General features: G+C 41.3%; 1 protein-coding gene across 5 annotated transcripts in view; it reads left to right on the forward strand.

Moving 5' to 3' along the window:
* DIP2B (disco interacting protein 2 homolog B) overlaps positions 1-17,738 on the forward strand; it is a 233,498-nt gene that overhangs the window by 106,116 nt on the left and 109,644 nt on the right. For 4 of the 5 annotated variants that reach the window (XM_033436309.2, XM_004274331.4, XM_033436313.2 and 1 more), the window contains exon 2: positions 11,393-11,464. The exons of the other annotated variant lie outside the window; for it this stretch is intronic. In XM_033436309.2, coding sequence (XP_033292200.1) covers positions 11,393-11,464 — 72 coding nt within the window. The remainder of the gene's footprint in view (positions 1-11,392; positions 11,465-17,738) is intronic. 5 annotated transcript variants of the gene reach the window in all.

Here is a 17,738-nt window from a genome sequence, read left to right on the forward strand (position 1 = left end):
TCTCAGCCCCTGGACAACTTCTGTGCAGCCCTTATCAAACTTGTATTTAAGTCATTCATTATATGATTGTCATTATAAGGATATCTCTGTGCTGGAAAACTCATGACCATGACTATAAATTTTGGGACCAAGTCCATCCTCTTCTGTTCTGTACCTCTAAAGTAGTGCTTTGCAGGTAGCAAGTTCTTAGTTTTTGTTGGTTGAATCAGTGTTTCACCCTCTTTCTAATAGCTCTTTCTCTATAATACATAAATTTGTCCATCTTCAAGAGAAAGAAAAGAAGACTCATTCTCCTTGACTCTGTAGCCTTCTGTAGATACTGCCCCATATCTTGTTCACTTTATAACAAAACATATTGAAAGAAAAAAATCTGTTACTCTCATATTACCACTTATCTACGCTTTAGTACTGTAAATAATCTGTCTTCTTCCTCAAGTTCCTTTAACACTGTTCTTAACTGGGCCACTGGTGATCTAGCTGCCAAATCTAGCTGGTGCTTTTCGATTCTGATTTTACATTTGTGACAGTGTACATTATTCATCATCTCCTTCTCGCTTTCCCTCTCCCTCTTCTCTCCTCCGTCCCCCTGTGCCCTCCTGGTCTCCCTGCTGTGTCCTAGTATCATCTCTTTTAACTCTGCCCATTCTTTAAATGTTAGTTTTCTCTAGGATTTCTTTTCTGCCCTTCTCTTTTCACACTGTACTCCCTCTGATGATATCATTCACACCCAAGCTTTCAGCTCCCACCTTCTACAGTGATGGAGAGAATGTATATATCTTACCCAGAGCTCATCTGTCCTATTGCCTACTGGATACCTTCCCTTGGTGTTTTTTTTTTTTTTTTTTTTTTTTGCGGTACGCGGGCCTCTCACTGTTGTGGCCTCTCCCGTTGCGGAGCACAGGCTCCGGACGTGCAGGCTCAGCGGCCATGGCTCACGGGCCCAGCTGCTCCATGGCATGTGGGATCTTCCCGGACCGGGGCACAAACCCGTGTCCCCTGCATCGGCAGGCGGACTCTCAACCACTGCGTCACCAGGGAAGCCCCTTCCCTTGGTTTTTGCCTTGTCACACATAGCAGTGCCAGGCAAGTGGCATTCATCAAACATTGACCAAAAGCAGCCTTAGAGCTCATTTGATCCTTATTTCTACATATATGGAAACCGAGGCCCAGAGAAGTATAGTGGCTTGCAGGATCAGAGACCTAGTTTGGAGCAAAACAGAGAAGAAAACGTAAGTCTTCTGACACCTGGAATCTGAGATCAAACAAGTTGCTTATTTTGTGATCCACATACTACAACAGTGGTGGTATTCTCCCTACTTATATTTTTCCCTGAGCGTCTTTGGTTTCCAGAGCAGTGAACTGGCTACCAACAAAATTCTTCCTGTGTTTAAAATTTTTCACTTTATTTCTGTACTTGAGAGAGGACATACTTAGATTTTCGATTCATTGTTAATTTCATCTGCACCATTGACAAAGATTGCCTGGCACCATGCACTGTTCAATTCAGAGTCGATGAATGGTATAGATGTCATTACATATTGCCTAGTTTAAAACAATTATTCTGATCGATGCTAGAATAAAGGCAGAGTAATTGCATATACCTAGCTGTCCTTGTAAGAAATGGTTTTCTAATTTTCTGAGGAAAATTAAAGATAAAAATCAGGGAAAAAAAGAAGCTGAAAAGAAAATTACCTTTTTTTTCTTTTTCTTTTTCTTTTTTTCCCATTCCCCACCCACTCGAGGCATTTGTAGTTTTAGCCCTAAATTAAAACTACAACATCCATAGTCAGATGCATGTAATCCTGTTTTGTACATAATGGCACTGTTTTATTTACAGACATTTATATATATTTATTTGAACTAATCTGCTCGTTCCTGGTTTAGATATTTGTTCTTCCTCTTTGATATGTTTTCCTTCTTTTAGACTCTTAGCACCCAAAGTCACTAACTTCACTGGCTCCTACTGCTAAGGATCTAGAACTGTGCCATGATGTGTCTTTAGAGACAATGCACTCTCTCCTCTTTTAAATTTTTTTTTTTTTTTTAAAGAGAACCTACCAACCCAGAATTTTCTAAATAACCCTTTTAAGGATAAAGTTAATATTAGGACTTAAGGGTGGGACTGGGGCTGGGGTGGTGTCAAATACAACTAGTCGAGTGTGTGCTACGTGCCAGGAACTTTTGTATGTATTCTCTCATTCAAGACTCATCATAAGCCCTCAAGGTAGGAGTTATTCCAATTTCGCCTATTATGAAACTGAGGCAGAGTTGTTCAGTAACTTGTCCAGGAGCCAGTAAATGGCAGATTGAGGGTCCAAACCCAGGTCCAGGTCTGCCTGATGCTAAACCCTGTGCTTCTTCTACTGGCTGAACCATCTCAGAGATTCCTCCTGTCCTGGTTAAACATTCAGGTCATTTGTATAGCAGATCTCTTATTTGCAGACATAGTTTTTCTAATGGACACATGAACATACCTTTTGCATTAGATGAATTAGTTTAGCCAGCTGCCTGATGATGTAGTAGCCTTAGAGTTTGGTTTCTCCGTGTGTTTCAAGTGTTTTACTCTGTTGCTTTTTATTCGTTTGAACTTGCTTGGTGCCTTAGGTGAAATACCATCTGTAAGAATTCATATATATTTGACCTAGAAAACAGAACGGTGCAGCCAGAGCAATTCTGTGATTTGAGTTTTGGGAGAAAGCAGTCTGGGCTTACTCTCAAGTTCTTGATGTGGGAAATGTCTAGTTATTGTCCTAAATGAGGTGAGGGGACATCTACAGAGAATGGAAATTTGAATGTCTTGAAGTTAAATTTTCTTGAAAATCTTTTGTAAGATTAACAAAGTTAAAAGAAGAGAAGACCGTAGCTTTTATAGGCTGCCAGTTGAATACTTTAGAATCACTGATTTTTTCCAAAAGAAAAATTAGATAAAGTAAAAATTCTCATCTTTCAGCAGATTGAAGTATTTTAACAGAGGTTTACTTCTGCTAGACTATGAAAATATTGTATCTTTTCACCCTCCTTTCAACATAAGATTAGTCCTATCTATGTGCAGAAAGAAACTTCAGAGAGTTTTAAAAGTAATTCAAGGTTTCAAATTCTTTGGAGTCCTCTTAGCCCCTTTTAGTTCAGATAAGGGAAGAAAACTAGGTAGGAAAAAAAGGCCAAAATGCCTCTATATCTGGCTTAAGGGGTAAGGCCATTGTTTTCGGTGATGATGAGCCTTTATTTTGTATGTTTGTGAACCTTTATATATCACCTCTGGAAGGAGGATATTTGGAGGATCCGTGGCTGGTACATGTAATTCATTGAATGGAATTGTCACTGTAAGGAGAACATGGTAAAATTTAACGATCGATAACTTTCTTTGTCTTCTGGCCCATGTCTCCTGGATATGATCCAAATCCTCTGCCCTTTTCAGTTTTGCTAAGACTGACCCCATTCACATTCTCAGCTATATTTTGGCTCTTTCTCTCTATGTGTGTATTTATATTCCTAACATACGAATAGCCATAAATCCCAGTCCGACTCCCCATCTCCAGTCATAGCCAACGTGTCCCACCTTCCCGGTCTAACGTTTACATGTAGAGGATAGAATAGGATTTAGATACAGGTATAGATTTAAAGGTGATGAGTCTAGAACTTTTTCTTCTCAGTCTCTCATTTCTTTCCCTCCTAATGACTCCTTAACAAAACAGAGAGGCCACATTCTCCCTTAGCTGAGTATTTAGTAATGATGTGTAATCACTTCTTGCTGACTGTTTTTTTAATGCACTTGGACATTTTCTACAGTTGGCTGTCTCATTTAAAAAATAGCTAAAAGAGACAATTCACCCAGAGCCCTGTTGCAGGCAGGGTGGTAGTGGTGGTGCCGCTGGTGTTTAATGCCTTCTTGAAAGTCATCTATATTTTGGGGTGAGTCATAAAAATTGTTTGTCCCATGCTGTTCATTCTATGAACAATAGGTTAGTTTTATACTTTCATTGTGTCTGATTTGGGGGCCACTTACAAATGAACAATGGACAAAGAACAATAAGACCAAAGACCCAGATTCTAGTCTAGCCGTGTATCCTTAAAAAAGATATTTATCTTTTCATGTCTCAGTTTCTTGTTCTGTCATAAAGGTCATGCCTTTCCTGTATATTGAAGAGGAGTTTTTGGCAGATTAAATGGATTGTCAGAATATTTTGAAAATCTAGAATGGTGGCTGCATTATATAGAGGCATTTAAGGAAGGGGGAAGTAAATTGATGACCCATGAGATTATATAAGCCCTAAACTTCAAGCCTCTGAGGATCCCGTGTTGATGCTCCCCTTTGGCTGGACCTGCAGGAGTAGCGGTAGGGCCAGTGTCCTGCCCTGTTTGCGGGAGACTGAATTTACAGCTCTCATATCCGCCTGTTGCTCCAAGCATGCCACTCTCTTTCACAGCCGAGGGTTTGAGAAATAGTGTCTTCACCCTCAGTGTCTCTCTGTCTGAAGTCATCCTTCAGGACCCCACCCAAGAGCAACTTCTGTGAAGTCTTCCCAGTGTTTCTGAAGCTGAATTTGGAGCTTCTCTCTGAAAATGAATGTAGTGTAGTGTTTAAGAGGAGGCGCCCTGGAGCCAGGTCTGCCTGGGTTCAGTTCTTGACCATAGCACTTACTAGGTATGACTGCGGGCAAGTTGCTTAAACTTCCTGTGCCTCACTCTCCTCATCCTATAACATGGGAATGATGATAATATCACCTGATAAGACTGCTGTGAGGCTCTTCAACGGAGACTGATACGTAGTAAGCCCTTGATAAGTGTTGTTGTTGTTTACTTATTTATTCTTATTGAATATTATAATTATCTTTTATCACCGTTACTTCCTTCATACTTACGTAAGACTTTGTACATAATCTCTAATGTAGCACTTGTCACTTTTATCGTAGTTATTTTTTTAGACCTGAAACTTCTTGAAGACATGGATACTATTTTATTCATCTTTGCTTAACACTCTGTGTGTCATCCATTCAGTGCTCAAAAATGTTTTTTTGTGGCATCTTCCAAATCCCCCCAGCCATTGCCCCCTCTGACTGAATAGGTGTGACTTTGAGGCAGAGCTGCAGTGGCACATACCTTTTTATTTCCTTCGGAGCAGAAAGAGTTTATGGCTAGAGCTGTAATCCTTGCTCTCAACAAGCTGTAATCCTTGTCCAACAACACCATACTTACATCCGACTTGGTGACCCTCCAGAATTTCCCAGACCCTGTGTTTATTTAGCACCTAATTGCTCAGGGTGCTGCACAAGGTCATCTGTGAGAATTACTTAACATTGCCCTACTTCTCTCTGGGAGATGAGAATCATAAAGGAACTACCAAACACGGCCATACCCATGCAGCAGAGGAAAACTAGTAAAGCAATAAGTGACTGCGCCATTAGGAGTTCATGTCATAGCTCTGATAGTAGAAAGGCCAGACCCAGACCAATGTCACCACTCTGTAGAGCTTTCTTTCGGTACCCAAGTAGAGAGCACGACACTCCCTTCTGGGCCCCACGCTGCAGTTGGTGTGCACCTGTCCGTGGCGCTTCATTGTGGAGCATTAGTGATGCTGTGTGCCTTGTCTCCTCTCTCTGAACATAGTTGCCTGCCCTTGCCCCACCCAGCCAGTAGGGTAGGCCTTCAGTAAATGTTTATGGCTATTGGAACTTTTGATATCCCAGAGCCCACACTAAGTACTTTTATTTTTATATTTTTAATTTTTAAAATTTATTTATTTTATTTATTTATTTTTGGCTATGTTGGGTCTTTGTTGCTGCGTGCAGGCTTTCTTTACTTGCGGCGAGTGGGGGCTACTCTTTGTTGTGGTGTGTGGGCTTCTCATTGCGGTGGCTTCTCTTGTTGCAGAGCACGGGCTCTAGGCACACGGGCTTCAGTAGTTGCAGCACGCAGGCTTAGTAGTTGTGGCGCACGGGCTTAGTTGCTCCGCGGCATGTGGGATCTTCCCAGGCCAGGGCTTGAACCCGTGTCCCCTGCATTGGGAGGTGGATTCTTAATCACTGTGCCACCAGGGAAGTCCCCACACTAAGTACTTTTAATCACAAATAAAAACATTGCAACATGGATATTATTGTTCCCCATTTTGCAGACATGGAAACCGACACGTATCAAGAGGTTAAGTGAAACTTGTCTAGAGTCAGATAGCCAGGAAGTGATAAGGCTGTGCTCCAGGTGCAGCTGTGTCTAGCTCTTAGGTTCTGAACCACAGCATGGTGCCGCTCCTCCAGTGTAAACATACACTCCCCGAACTGCTAACTGACTTGTGGGACTATTCCTCCTATCATCGCTGACCTTTAAGAGGCTGGGTTGGCTGGCAGGCTCGCACCCACCTCCTCCCAGGCGCTCTGTCATTCTGCTGGGAGATGAGTTGCGGGCTGCCTGAGCCAAGCCACTTTCATTGATCCCAGGTGGCGAGGAGAGAAGTTGGGAACACGCTTCCTTTCTGTTCTGCCCCACACACCCATCTCTCCATCGGTCTGGTGTGGCTCTTCAAGACTGTGGTGGTGCTGAAGCATCTAGACAGTCTTGGGTCACGTGGGTCTCTGACTGCTCAGGGCTGGTCTCTTGGGTCCCTGTCTCATCAGGCCAGGAGCCTTCACACCTGCTGGGTGCTGCAGACCTCTGGAAGTGGCTACTCTTCTGAGTGTTCACTAAGTGGGTGAAGAAATACGTTACCCTAGTGGGAGGGGAAGGCTAATCCTCCCTGTATTTGTTTACTTCTCAAAAAACTTGAACAACAGGTTTAACTTAGCTCTGTGCCATTTTAATGCAAATTTTATACAGGTATAATTACGGCACTCCTTTTTGTTTTATATGCCAGCTGGCAAAAAATCTGTTGTGAGTAAGAATGCCTGTGGTGTGACTTAGTATCTGTGAGCTCCCGAGGCTCCGTGCTCTCCCTGGAGGCCATGTCGCCGAGACAACCTTCTCACGCACCCTTCTCACATTAAGTCAGCAGAACTGTCCAGCACACTCCAGACAGGATTCTTCAGTGCAGCGATTTCCACACTTCCTGGATTTTGAGACTCATTGGAAGGAACTTGTTAGAAACACAGGTATCTGGATCTTCATCCAAACTTAGTGGATCAGCATCTTCATGGGAGGGGCCTGGAATTTGTATTTTTACAAATTCCTCGGGTGATTCTTAAAAATTGGGCAAGTTTAGAAAGCATTGCTTTAGTGCAGCAAAAAGCATTTTTTTAGTGCAAAAAAAGCATTGCTTTAGTGCTTAGCTACAGGTGGTAAGAGTGATAAGAGCACAGACTGTAGGAGGCAATGACAGAAGTGTGGATAACAAATTCAGTTACGTGGGATAACTGAATTCCTTCTGTCTGGTCTTGCTCTCTGACTAAGGGATACCTCGCTATCTGGTGGGAGTTCCTTCCGATTTTAGTGCCCAGTGATTTATGTACTATTCCTCTCTTGCTTTTCTGGCCATCTTCGAGGTCTAGCTGTCGAATTTCAGTAAACTTTTGGTTCACTAAATTTCTCTCCCTGGGCGTTTCAGCTCCTGCTAATGTAAAGACCCATTCCCCACTCATTCTCCCATTTCCAGTTTTCCACCCAAGCACATGTGTCTCGTTGATTTATTGTTCTTTCACTGCCTTCGTTTTACCAGTTCATTCAGTCACTCATTCAATAAGTGTCTATTGTGCCGGGCTGCAGGCGGGCTACAGAGATAAACAAGACACAGGCCCTGCCCTCCAGTGCACAGTCTAGTAGGGACATAGATGTGTAAACCAATAATTAAAATACCAGTGATGTGCTGAGTGCTATCACAGAAGTGTGTGCAGAGTTGTAGGGGCACCAGGAGGAAGTGACTAACAATTGGTGGCAAGTGTCGCAGAGGAGGTGACTTTTGAGCAGGGTCTTGTACTCAGAGAAAAGGGAGGGGGCATTTGTAAGTTATATCACCATAGTCCTCACTTCTCTTTGCAGTGCATCTTCTCCTAGGGCTCTTCACTGTCTTTGCTCGTTTATGGAACAAATGGAGCTAATTGGCATGGCTGAATCAGACTCTCTTTATTGACCTTTTTCAAAACCTGGGATGGTTGGTTGTTGAGTAATGTCCATGATACCAAGTCTAGCAGTTTGTCCCACGATCATTTACCGACAGTGAATGGTTGATACTCTAAACACTGAAGAAAGCTTTTAAAGCCCTTTCACTTTATCAGATGTGTTCTGAGCCAGCAGAAGTGGTCTTTGTGCTTTTCAGGGAGTGGCATGTGTGCGCTCATGTGTGTGCGCACATGTGTGTGTGTGTGTGTGTGTGTGTGTGCGCGTGGTGGAGGTAGGGGAGCTTGTGAGTGGGGAATGGGACAGGAGAATGCTTGTTTCTTTTGCAATAAAAGACATGATTTCCTGTTTCTCAGGAATGTTTCCTTGGTAGGCTCCCACATCTCTATTAGTTTTGTGTGTTATTAGAGATTACCTAAACTCTGCAGTTTGCAGATTTGACAAGGCTTGGTTTTGATTTCCAAAAATGCACTGTGGGTTTTTCTTGCTTCACTAGGAAAACAGAGATGAAGGGCCATTGTGATTAAATTTGTACAGTCTAGTAAGTAGTCATGATTGCAGTTTTAAAATGTTTGTTTCTTGAAATAATGGATGCTCATTGTAGAAAACGTATAAAATACAGGCAAGCAAAATTGCAAAGAAGCTAAAACCAATCCATAATCTTGCAGGCCATAACTAACCACTCAATATTTTGGTGTATAAAAATCCAGAATTTTTTCTGTGCATATACATGTATGTATAAAAATGTTGTTATTCCAGAAATTGAATATACTGTGTAAACTGTTTAGTATCTTGCCTTTTTTATATAATTTGACCATCTTATTATGTTAACAAATATATATCTACAGAACTATTCATTCTTAATGAAAAAAACTTTATTGTCAAGATTATACAAGTCGTTCAGGCTTTTTTTTTTTTAATCAAACTCTGTTAAAGTATATAAAACAAATGAAAATCCCCCATAATCTCATTCCCCCAAGGATAAACATTTAATATATGTATATATATATAGCCTTCTAGACTATTTTCTTTATATATGCAAACATTTCTATTACCTTTTTTTTTTTACAAAATTAGTTCCTATTATACCTAGTGTTCTGCAACTTGCCTTTTACCCTTAATATATTTTATTTTATTTTAAAAAAGTTTTTTAATATTTTTATTTAGTTAGTTATTTGGTTGTGCCAGGTCTCAAGTTTTGGCTTGCCGGTTCCCCAGTTGCAGCACATGGGCTCCTTAAGGTGGGCTCCTTAGTTGTGGCACGTGGGCTCCTTAGTTGCGGCAGGGGGGCTCCCTAGTTGCGGCTCGTCGGCTCCTTAGTTGTGGCACGTGAACTCTTAGCCACAGCGTACATGTGGGATCCAGTTCCCTGACCAGGGATCGAACCTGGGCCCCTTGCATTGGGAGTGTGGAGTCTCAACCACTGCGCCACCAGGGAAGTCCCCCCTTAATATATTTTAGAGAGCTTCCTGTGCCAGTACATTTGGAATACCTGCATAATATCATGTGGATCAGGGTTTCTTGTCCTCAATACTGCTGACATTTTAGACTGGTTAATTCTTTGTCGTGGGCCTGTCCTGTGCATTGCAGGATGCTTAGCAGCATCCTGGCCTCTATCTTTTAGATGCTAGTAGCATCCCTTCCTCTAGTTGTGACAAAAATGTCTCCAGACGTTGTCAGTTGTCCCCTGGAGGGCAAAGTCATTCCTAGTTGAAAGCCACTGATACAGATGGTCTATAATGTAAGCATCTAGAGACCTTCCAGTTTTTCCATGACAAAGAATGGGTCAGGGAATATTCCTATACTGATTTTTGTGCGCCTCTGTGAATTTTATCGTTGAATAAATTCCTAGAAGTGCAGTTGGTGAATCAGAATTTTGATAGAAATTGCCAAATTATTCCAGAGATTGTATCGATTTATTTTTCAACTATATCCTGATGGTTCCAAATCAATATCTCTTTCTGAAGTTCTAGATTCATGTAGCCAACTGTTGATTGGACATCTCCTCCTGTGTGTCTCATAGCCCTTTCCTAAGCTCAACTGTCATCTTCTTCAACCCACCAAACATGCACTTCTTGCTGTATTTCTCTGTCAGAGAATATCATGACCATCTGCCTGGTTGCTCAAGCCAAAAACCTTCTCCATCCTACACTGAACCAGTCATCAAATCCTATCTAGTCTTCCTCCCTAATGTCTCTCTTAATCCATTCACTTCTTTTCATCCCTTCTACCTCTATCTTTAATTTAAGCTACTAGCCCAGATCACTGTAGTAGCACTGGGGCAAGAACTAGCCTCTCTGGCTTTTACCCTTGGTTCCACGCTCCTCAGGAAGAGTAAACTTGCTGCACTCTGTGATATGCAAGTGTTACTCGCCTGCTTAAGCCTTTCAGTGAGCCCTGCTGCCTCTCCGCCATCTGCTCCATCAGTCAGATGCTGAGGCCAACACATCTAATGTTCATCACCCATGATTTCAAATCTCTGTATCCATCAGAATAGGCTTTTTTCTCCCCACCACATATATTTATTCACCAGATATATTTATTCCCCCGGCTTTGAATTACTCACTGTCCCTTAAATGTCCCTTTGTTCTCCTGCTGCATTTCCTGGTCCTTTTAACCATGCTCTCTGCCCATCCATTTTCTACCCTTTCTTTAGGACCAAGCATATTTCTTGAACTCTTCAGCCACAGAGTTTCTCCTCTATTAATCAGTTTTATCCTTATTGCATTTATTGTATATGTACTTTTTCATTTAACCTTGTGAAAAAGACATACATGAATCGAAATAATACAAACCAGTGAACCAAGTGGAGAGGATATGGGAATTCCAGCTCCAAGTTCCAGCACAGATCCTAGGGTGCAAAAGTGCATTTCAAAAATCCCATCCCAGTGCGTGAACCTTGACTTCTCCCCTTAACTGGACTTTTGATTTTTATGTGGTTCTGCAGAGCAATGTAATTGAATACCTCCCAAGTCAATTGCATTCATTTGGTCAAACTAAAACCTTGGAGAGAAGTTCATTTGTCTGCCAGCCTTGCCACGTTCCATTTTGGTATATCTTAAATACCACGGAAACAGGGGGTGCCCTAGGAACTTGGGAATCTCTGACATGGAATGCAGCATACTGCTCTGCTAGATTGGTGTAGGGATAAACCCTGCAATTTTCCACAAGAAGTCAGCTCCAATCCTGTGGGAAATCACACATAGCAAAATCCTTGGCAAAGAACTATACATTTTTTTCCTACTCTCTATGTAGTAATTCTGTAACACTCTGTAATTAATTTTATTTCTACAGTGAACAACCACAGAGTAAGAATAATGCATAACCTAAGTTTCTGTTCTTGCTATTTTAGGGGACATCACACAGAAGGGATATGAAAAGAAAAGGTCAAAACTCCTGTCTCCTTACATCCCGCAGACACAAGGTAGGCAATGAGAAGTGGTTTAAACCTTTTCAGTAAGAATGCTGTCTTACAGGAGACCTGTCTTTTTTGTTGGTTCCTGTTTTTTCCCTCCCTCACCAGGGAAGAGAAAAAACAGAAGGAAGGAAAGGAGGAAATGAATCTTAATTGAGCATCTGCTGTGTGGTAGGCACTTTTAAAATACCCAACGTCATCAAATCATTTATACAGAACTTGAGTGGTAGTGTGTCTATGCGTAGCTGACATGATTCAATGGCAGAAAATTCCAGGTTATGGAAAAACTGCATCTTTTAAATGCCTGAGCATGAACTGTAATGGAGAGGAGCAAGTGGGGCAAAGATAAGAAGGAGGGACAGATTTAGTTTGCAAGGCAACCCAAGGATTGCAGTCCCTGAGCATTTGGGGGTAAGAACCCTAAATAAACTCTTAAACTATTTCACAGCCTGACTTATTCCTTCTGCAAAGAGACTGGCGTGTTCTTTATATATCAGAAAGTTCTGAGTCACTTCTGTGCTTAATTCCAGGCGGGTTGCTGGAACCTTTGCCTCTAGGCAAGGCTGTCTGTTTCTAAGTCATCATATTTTTAAAGTTACTCAGCCTCCAGGATTTCCTTTGATAGCCTGTTTCTATTTAATCACTTTTACTATAAAGAGTTTTTTCTTTATTTCTAACTTCCCCCCTGCAGTCAGTTAGAGTCCATTTCCACAAGACTGTGTTTTGTGGAACTAATAATTGCTTTTATTTCTGGATTATAATCCTTTGAGGACTTTGGATCCCCCATGGTTCTAATATCAAGCCTGGCACAAGGTTTATAGTCTGTAAATATTTGTTGAATGGATAATGGAATAAATAAATGAGCAATGGTGGTATACCAATCGATTTCACTGAAGTCCTTGTTTTATTTCCTGCATTATTCTTGGAAATTCCTCCCTGCAAAAACTAGTAGGTCAATTCAGTGATAGCCAGTTTAAAATATCTTAATGAACAGATGGATGTAGAAATGAATTGAGAGAAAAGAGGTGGAAATCAGGCCAGTGACAGCTAATGAAAAGCCAGCTTTTGCTGAGCAAGGCATGACAGAAAAGGGGAGTCCTCTGATTGGCTGCTTAATTATGGATCTGGTCCATGCCTCTGTAGGCCCAGAGATTTACTGTAGTCACTTTGTGCAAAAGCAATCAGATCCTGAGAAAATAACTCAGTAAGGAATGTAACTATAAAAAGGATCATGATCTGTCTCATATCTGTTGTCAGGCTACAAAGAAACCAAATCATGTTCAAAAACCAGTTTATCAATTTACTGTGAGAAACCACTGAGACACATTCAAGTCTGTGTGGTCAGCACATTCTTGCCCCACGGGCAGGCCTACGAGAGGAGCTTGATCACACATAGAAGGTTGCTTAGTGAGAATGGATATGACGAAGCAGACATTTAGTTACAGCAGGCCAAGAGAATGTGACATAGCATCTCACAGTAGGGATGGTCTTGCATGTGACCTCATGGAAGAGAAGCCATTTGATGGCATCTCCTTCCTGCTATTAGACTTCAGACTCACCACATCAGTGCCCATCATGTTTATCACCTCCTCCCTTCTGCTTGAAGAGGTGATCTGTCCCTCCTAGCCAAGGGCAGTCCTTTCACCTGGGCTTTTGATCCCATCTCCTCCTCCCTTTTCGGAAACCTTTTACTATCGTCCCGTGACACCAAGGACAGGGCAGTGGGAGTGGGCCGCCCCAGTGCAGGCAGTGAGGGGTGCAGTATCTAGAGGAATTTTAAAAGCAGTAATAAAACCAACAAAAAGTTGGTCGGCTTTTTCTTATCACCATGGATAGCAATTCTAAATGCTGTAAGTAGTAAAGTCTCCTCCCGCTGAGTCAGACAGCTGCACTGCCCCCTCGGTGTGCCACTGCAGTCAGCTCCCTGTCTCTCTTGTACTGTCACTCTCTCCCTCTCAACCAGATTATTCCCCCAGAAGTTCATCATACTCATTACTGTTCTTTTTTAAAAAAATCCTCCCTTGGGAATTCCCTGGTGATCCAGTGGTTAGGACTCGGCGCTGTCACTGCTGGGGCCCAGGTTCGATCCCTGGTCGGGGAACTAAGATCCTGCAAGCTGTGTGGCATGGCCAAAAAAAAATCCTCCCTTGTCGACCACTTCCATCTCTACCCTGTCTGTCTCCCCTTTATGATCAGACTGCTGAGAACTGTCTATATTTACTATCCCTGTTTTCTCAACACCTTCTCACTTCTCAGCCCATTCCAGTCCCTTCTGAAGCTGCCATAAGTGATATCTCAGTACTATTTGCCACTCTGCCTCTTGAGACACTCTCCTCATTTTCTTACTCCTCTCTTCATGTTGCTCCTAGTCATCTTTGCAGGCTCCTTCTCCTGTGTTAAATGTTGGAATTCCCAAGGCAAGACCTCAAGCCCTCCTGACATCTCACTCTATATCAGTGGTTCTCACATTTTAGCCTACATCAGAATCACTGGAGGACTTGTTCATATACAGATTGCAGGACCCTGTTCTCAGGGTTTCTGATTCAGTAGGTCCAGGTTGGGGTTCGAGAATTTGCATTTCTGTCAGGTTCCCAGGTGATGGTTGCTGGTATGGAGAACCAATGCCCTGTCTCCCTAGAGCTTTTCAAGGGAGACTTTTCTTAGTGGTAAAAAGTCTCTCAATTTGTGTTTGTCACTTTCTTTTCCCACCTTTGTTCTTGAATCTATTCATGTCTTTCCCAGAAATGGATTGTTTGTAGGGCTGGGTTATATTGTATGGATTCTGTAGCAAAAGAAGAGATTACACCTTGACATTTTTACCCCGTATGTCTTTGTAGATTTTGAAGAAGGCGTTTAGTTTGATTTTTTTTTAATGGCATTGGATTTAATGCAGATTTTAAACTTACTGAATTGTATTAATGCTTTATATAGGATTAAATGAAATGAAAGTCATTTTAACACTTTTAGTAGGAGTTTCCTACTTACTTCTAGAGGGATTCAACCTCTTTCAAACTATTTCTGTTACCTTGTTAGATTTCATTTCCTCCAGTTGTGAGGTGTGCTTCATTGTGAGGGTGGCTCCTTGAGTGTAGTATGTAAAAGTAACATTCTCCACCAGTCTCTCTCGAAAGAAAAAAGTAATACTGCTTGCAGCATTGTACTGCTAGAACAATTACATGCACATGCTTATCTAAAAATTCAGTGAGTGATTTTCCATACAGAATTGACTTGGAGTGACCTTAGGTTGCATATTTATGTATATTTTAGATTTCTTTTCTCAAATGTTACATAAATCTTTAAAATAGGACCTTCAGAAAAAAATTAACAATGTAACAGGGAAAATGGGGAAATATGGAAGAGAACACATGGTTGAAGAAAATACTTAGTGGAAATTGAGTAAGGACAATTTGGGGTAATAATAAACATAGCTTTGTTCACTAACATCACAGGGGTTAGATTCTAAACTTACTGTATAACAAAAGTCTGATGTCTCAAAATTACCCTTGGAAATCACTTTAACCTGTCAACATTGGAGCTGGTTGTTGTTTCTTTAGTTTCTACAAAACCCAAACTTTATCTGGTATTTAAGGGCATGCCGTATGAAATTCATATCTTGATAAAGGTTAAAACCATACTCGGGGCCGCAAGATGCTCTCACTATGAGAGGCAAGGGAGAAATGAGGATGTGGCAGGTTCATATCTCCTCGTTCTGAGCCGTATGCTCTTTGAAAGGAATGACCCATAGAACATCTTTCAGTGGCTTGGAAGCTACGAGAGCCTGGATATAAAGCTTCCCACACACCTCAGTTATTAGCAGCTTTGCAAGGAGAAGAGGCCAGAAATTAACTCTCTTTTGTCAAGGCCCAAAGAATTGATTATTCAAACCACATACACTCTTAACTCCTCTGTAAATTAGTCGCTCTTGGCCACATTTGGATTTAGAAGAAAATGGAAGGTTTTGTGCAGGGAGGCAACTTCCTGTAGTCTAATCCTTAAGATGTTTTGCATACAAGTAACTGATTAATTCCAAATAGTTTTAATAGAAAAGAGTTTATTCTAATGATACCTGGGTTGCTGACAGAACCTCAGGTCAGCACGTATTTACTGTGTGCTTTCTGTGCTCCAAGTACTGTTAAGACATCAGGAGGCAGCCAGCATTGGACAAGACTGCCTGGGACCCCCTGGCTTGCTCCCTCAGTCTACTAGGGGTTTGCTCAGCTACAACTAACACTAAGAAGGCTTCCTTGACCAGCTTTATCACAAACAGTCCCCACTCCCATGATCTGCGCTGCGTTTATAAAAAGCTCTCTCTGACTGTCCCATAGATTATGGTTTGTTCGTGTGTCTTATTCCCCTACTGGACTCTTAAAGTCTTTATAATCAGGAACATTCTCTTTTTATTATTATTTCTTCATGTCCCCAGTTTCTAGCATTAGTACCTGGCACATAGTAGAATTCTATAAATGTTTGTGGAACTAAACAGAAGGAACATTTAGAATTTAGAAATATTTCCTTTCGTAAACATCTGTGAAGATGGAAGTGTCAGATAATGAAAAAAGCAGATTGCTCTACAGATTGGAGAGTGATTGGTCCTGGCAACTTGTCTCTACCTTCAATAGATCTTTTAATTTAGATCTACTAAATCTCAAGAGACTGTGCACACATATTGATTCTCATCAATATTATATTACAACATTATATCAATATTAGCATTCCTCTTTACTTAATTTTTATTTTTAAATGAGATTACTGAATCTATTTTACAGAGTCAAATGCTACTACGAGGTTTGTAACAACAACAAAAATAAGCAGTGTCCTCTTCTTCCCCAGAGACAGCTTCTTTCAACTGTTTTAACTGTTTCTTCTGGCATTTACCTCTGTAGGTAAAAGATTAGAATTTTTCTCTCTTACACATTCTTCCCCCAACCACCTGGACACCACACACTCCCCTTCCCTTTACCCCTTCCTTCACATCTCCCATCTCATACTCACTGTGGGCTGTCTGTTCAATGTACTACTTTTGTTGTTGCTAAGTTAGCATTCAGTGTTTGCATTATTTTGATTATGTAAATATTATTCACAGCTAAGTCACTTGGTTTACTAGGATTACATTTCCTTTCTTTCTCTCTCCCTTTTTTTTTTTACAGTTAATCCATTGTTTTATTATTATTATTATGTTTATAGAGACAACTCTTGATGCTGTCTCTTCCTGAACTGATTGTTTCTTTGTCCTGCTACAGACCTTTATTATCATTCTAGTGGTGTTTTAGGAAGGAGTGGGGATAGATAGAGGTGTTACTCTGCCATGTTTAATCAGGATTCTTTATACTAACGTTTCTATTTAAGGATTGTTCAAAACTTGTACCAAGATCATTTCTATTAATCTAAAAGATCTCAAAGACGTCAGTACCTTATTTGCTGGTTGTTCACCAACAAGCCAATCAAATGGTCTCTACCACAGCCTGATTAAAGTGTTGAAACTGGGGGGCCTCCCTCCTTTGGGTGGTTCTGAGAACGAGCCCTGCCTCAGCTCTGTTTTGCAACTCTCTGCTATTTAAAACTGCCCTTGAAGTTCAACGGTGGCATCTTCTGTTGGACCCACATCCTTTGCTTTAGGATATTACTGCAGCTTCTGTTTTTCATGGCATTGATGTACACATTCCATTCTGTCCTTGTGTATTTGAGATCATTTGTGACCTTTGTGTATTTGTTTTTCTTCCTTCATCCGTTGACTTTGTCCTACTGTCTTTCACTTCATTTAATTGTGTTTGTCTTCTGCTTCAGAATAGGATCTCGCCTTTTATATATTCCTTCCTGGGCTAGGTTCCCACATTATTTTTCCCCTGGGCCCTTACCTGCTGCCCTTTTAGGGGTAAGACATGTCAGTTTATGATTACACTTACGTGTTGGCATTTTCTAGCTTGTCTTGGTAAGAAGTGCTGGTGGCCCAAAGGTTCTTTCCAAACTTGGATTCCTTTTGTGGTTGCTGCCTATTTTGCTGCAGGGTATTTGCTCACCAGTGTTCCAGTGTATGTACATATGCTGCACTTGCCAGTTGTTCCCCACCCCTTTCGTCCCAGGTCTTCTGAGTTCAGTCCTGCCTTTGAGATTGTGCAAATGTGTATATAACCGAGTGAAAATGAAAGAAAAGAAAGCCTTGTAAGTTTTATCCTCTCTCTCTAAAGACTCTGGTAACTCCTCTCAAGGATAGTCTGTGATCCTGTTATTCTTACAGACCTCATGTAATTGTATGAAAATTGTGAGAGGCACAAATTTTTGCATA

This window comes from Orcinus orca, chromosome 11 (genome assembly GCF_937001465.1).
Source record: "Orcinus orca chromosome 11, mOrcOrc1.1, whole genome shotgun sequence".
NCBI lineage: Eukaryota > Metazoa > Chordata > Mammalia > Artiodactyla > Delphinidae > Orcinus > Orcinus orca.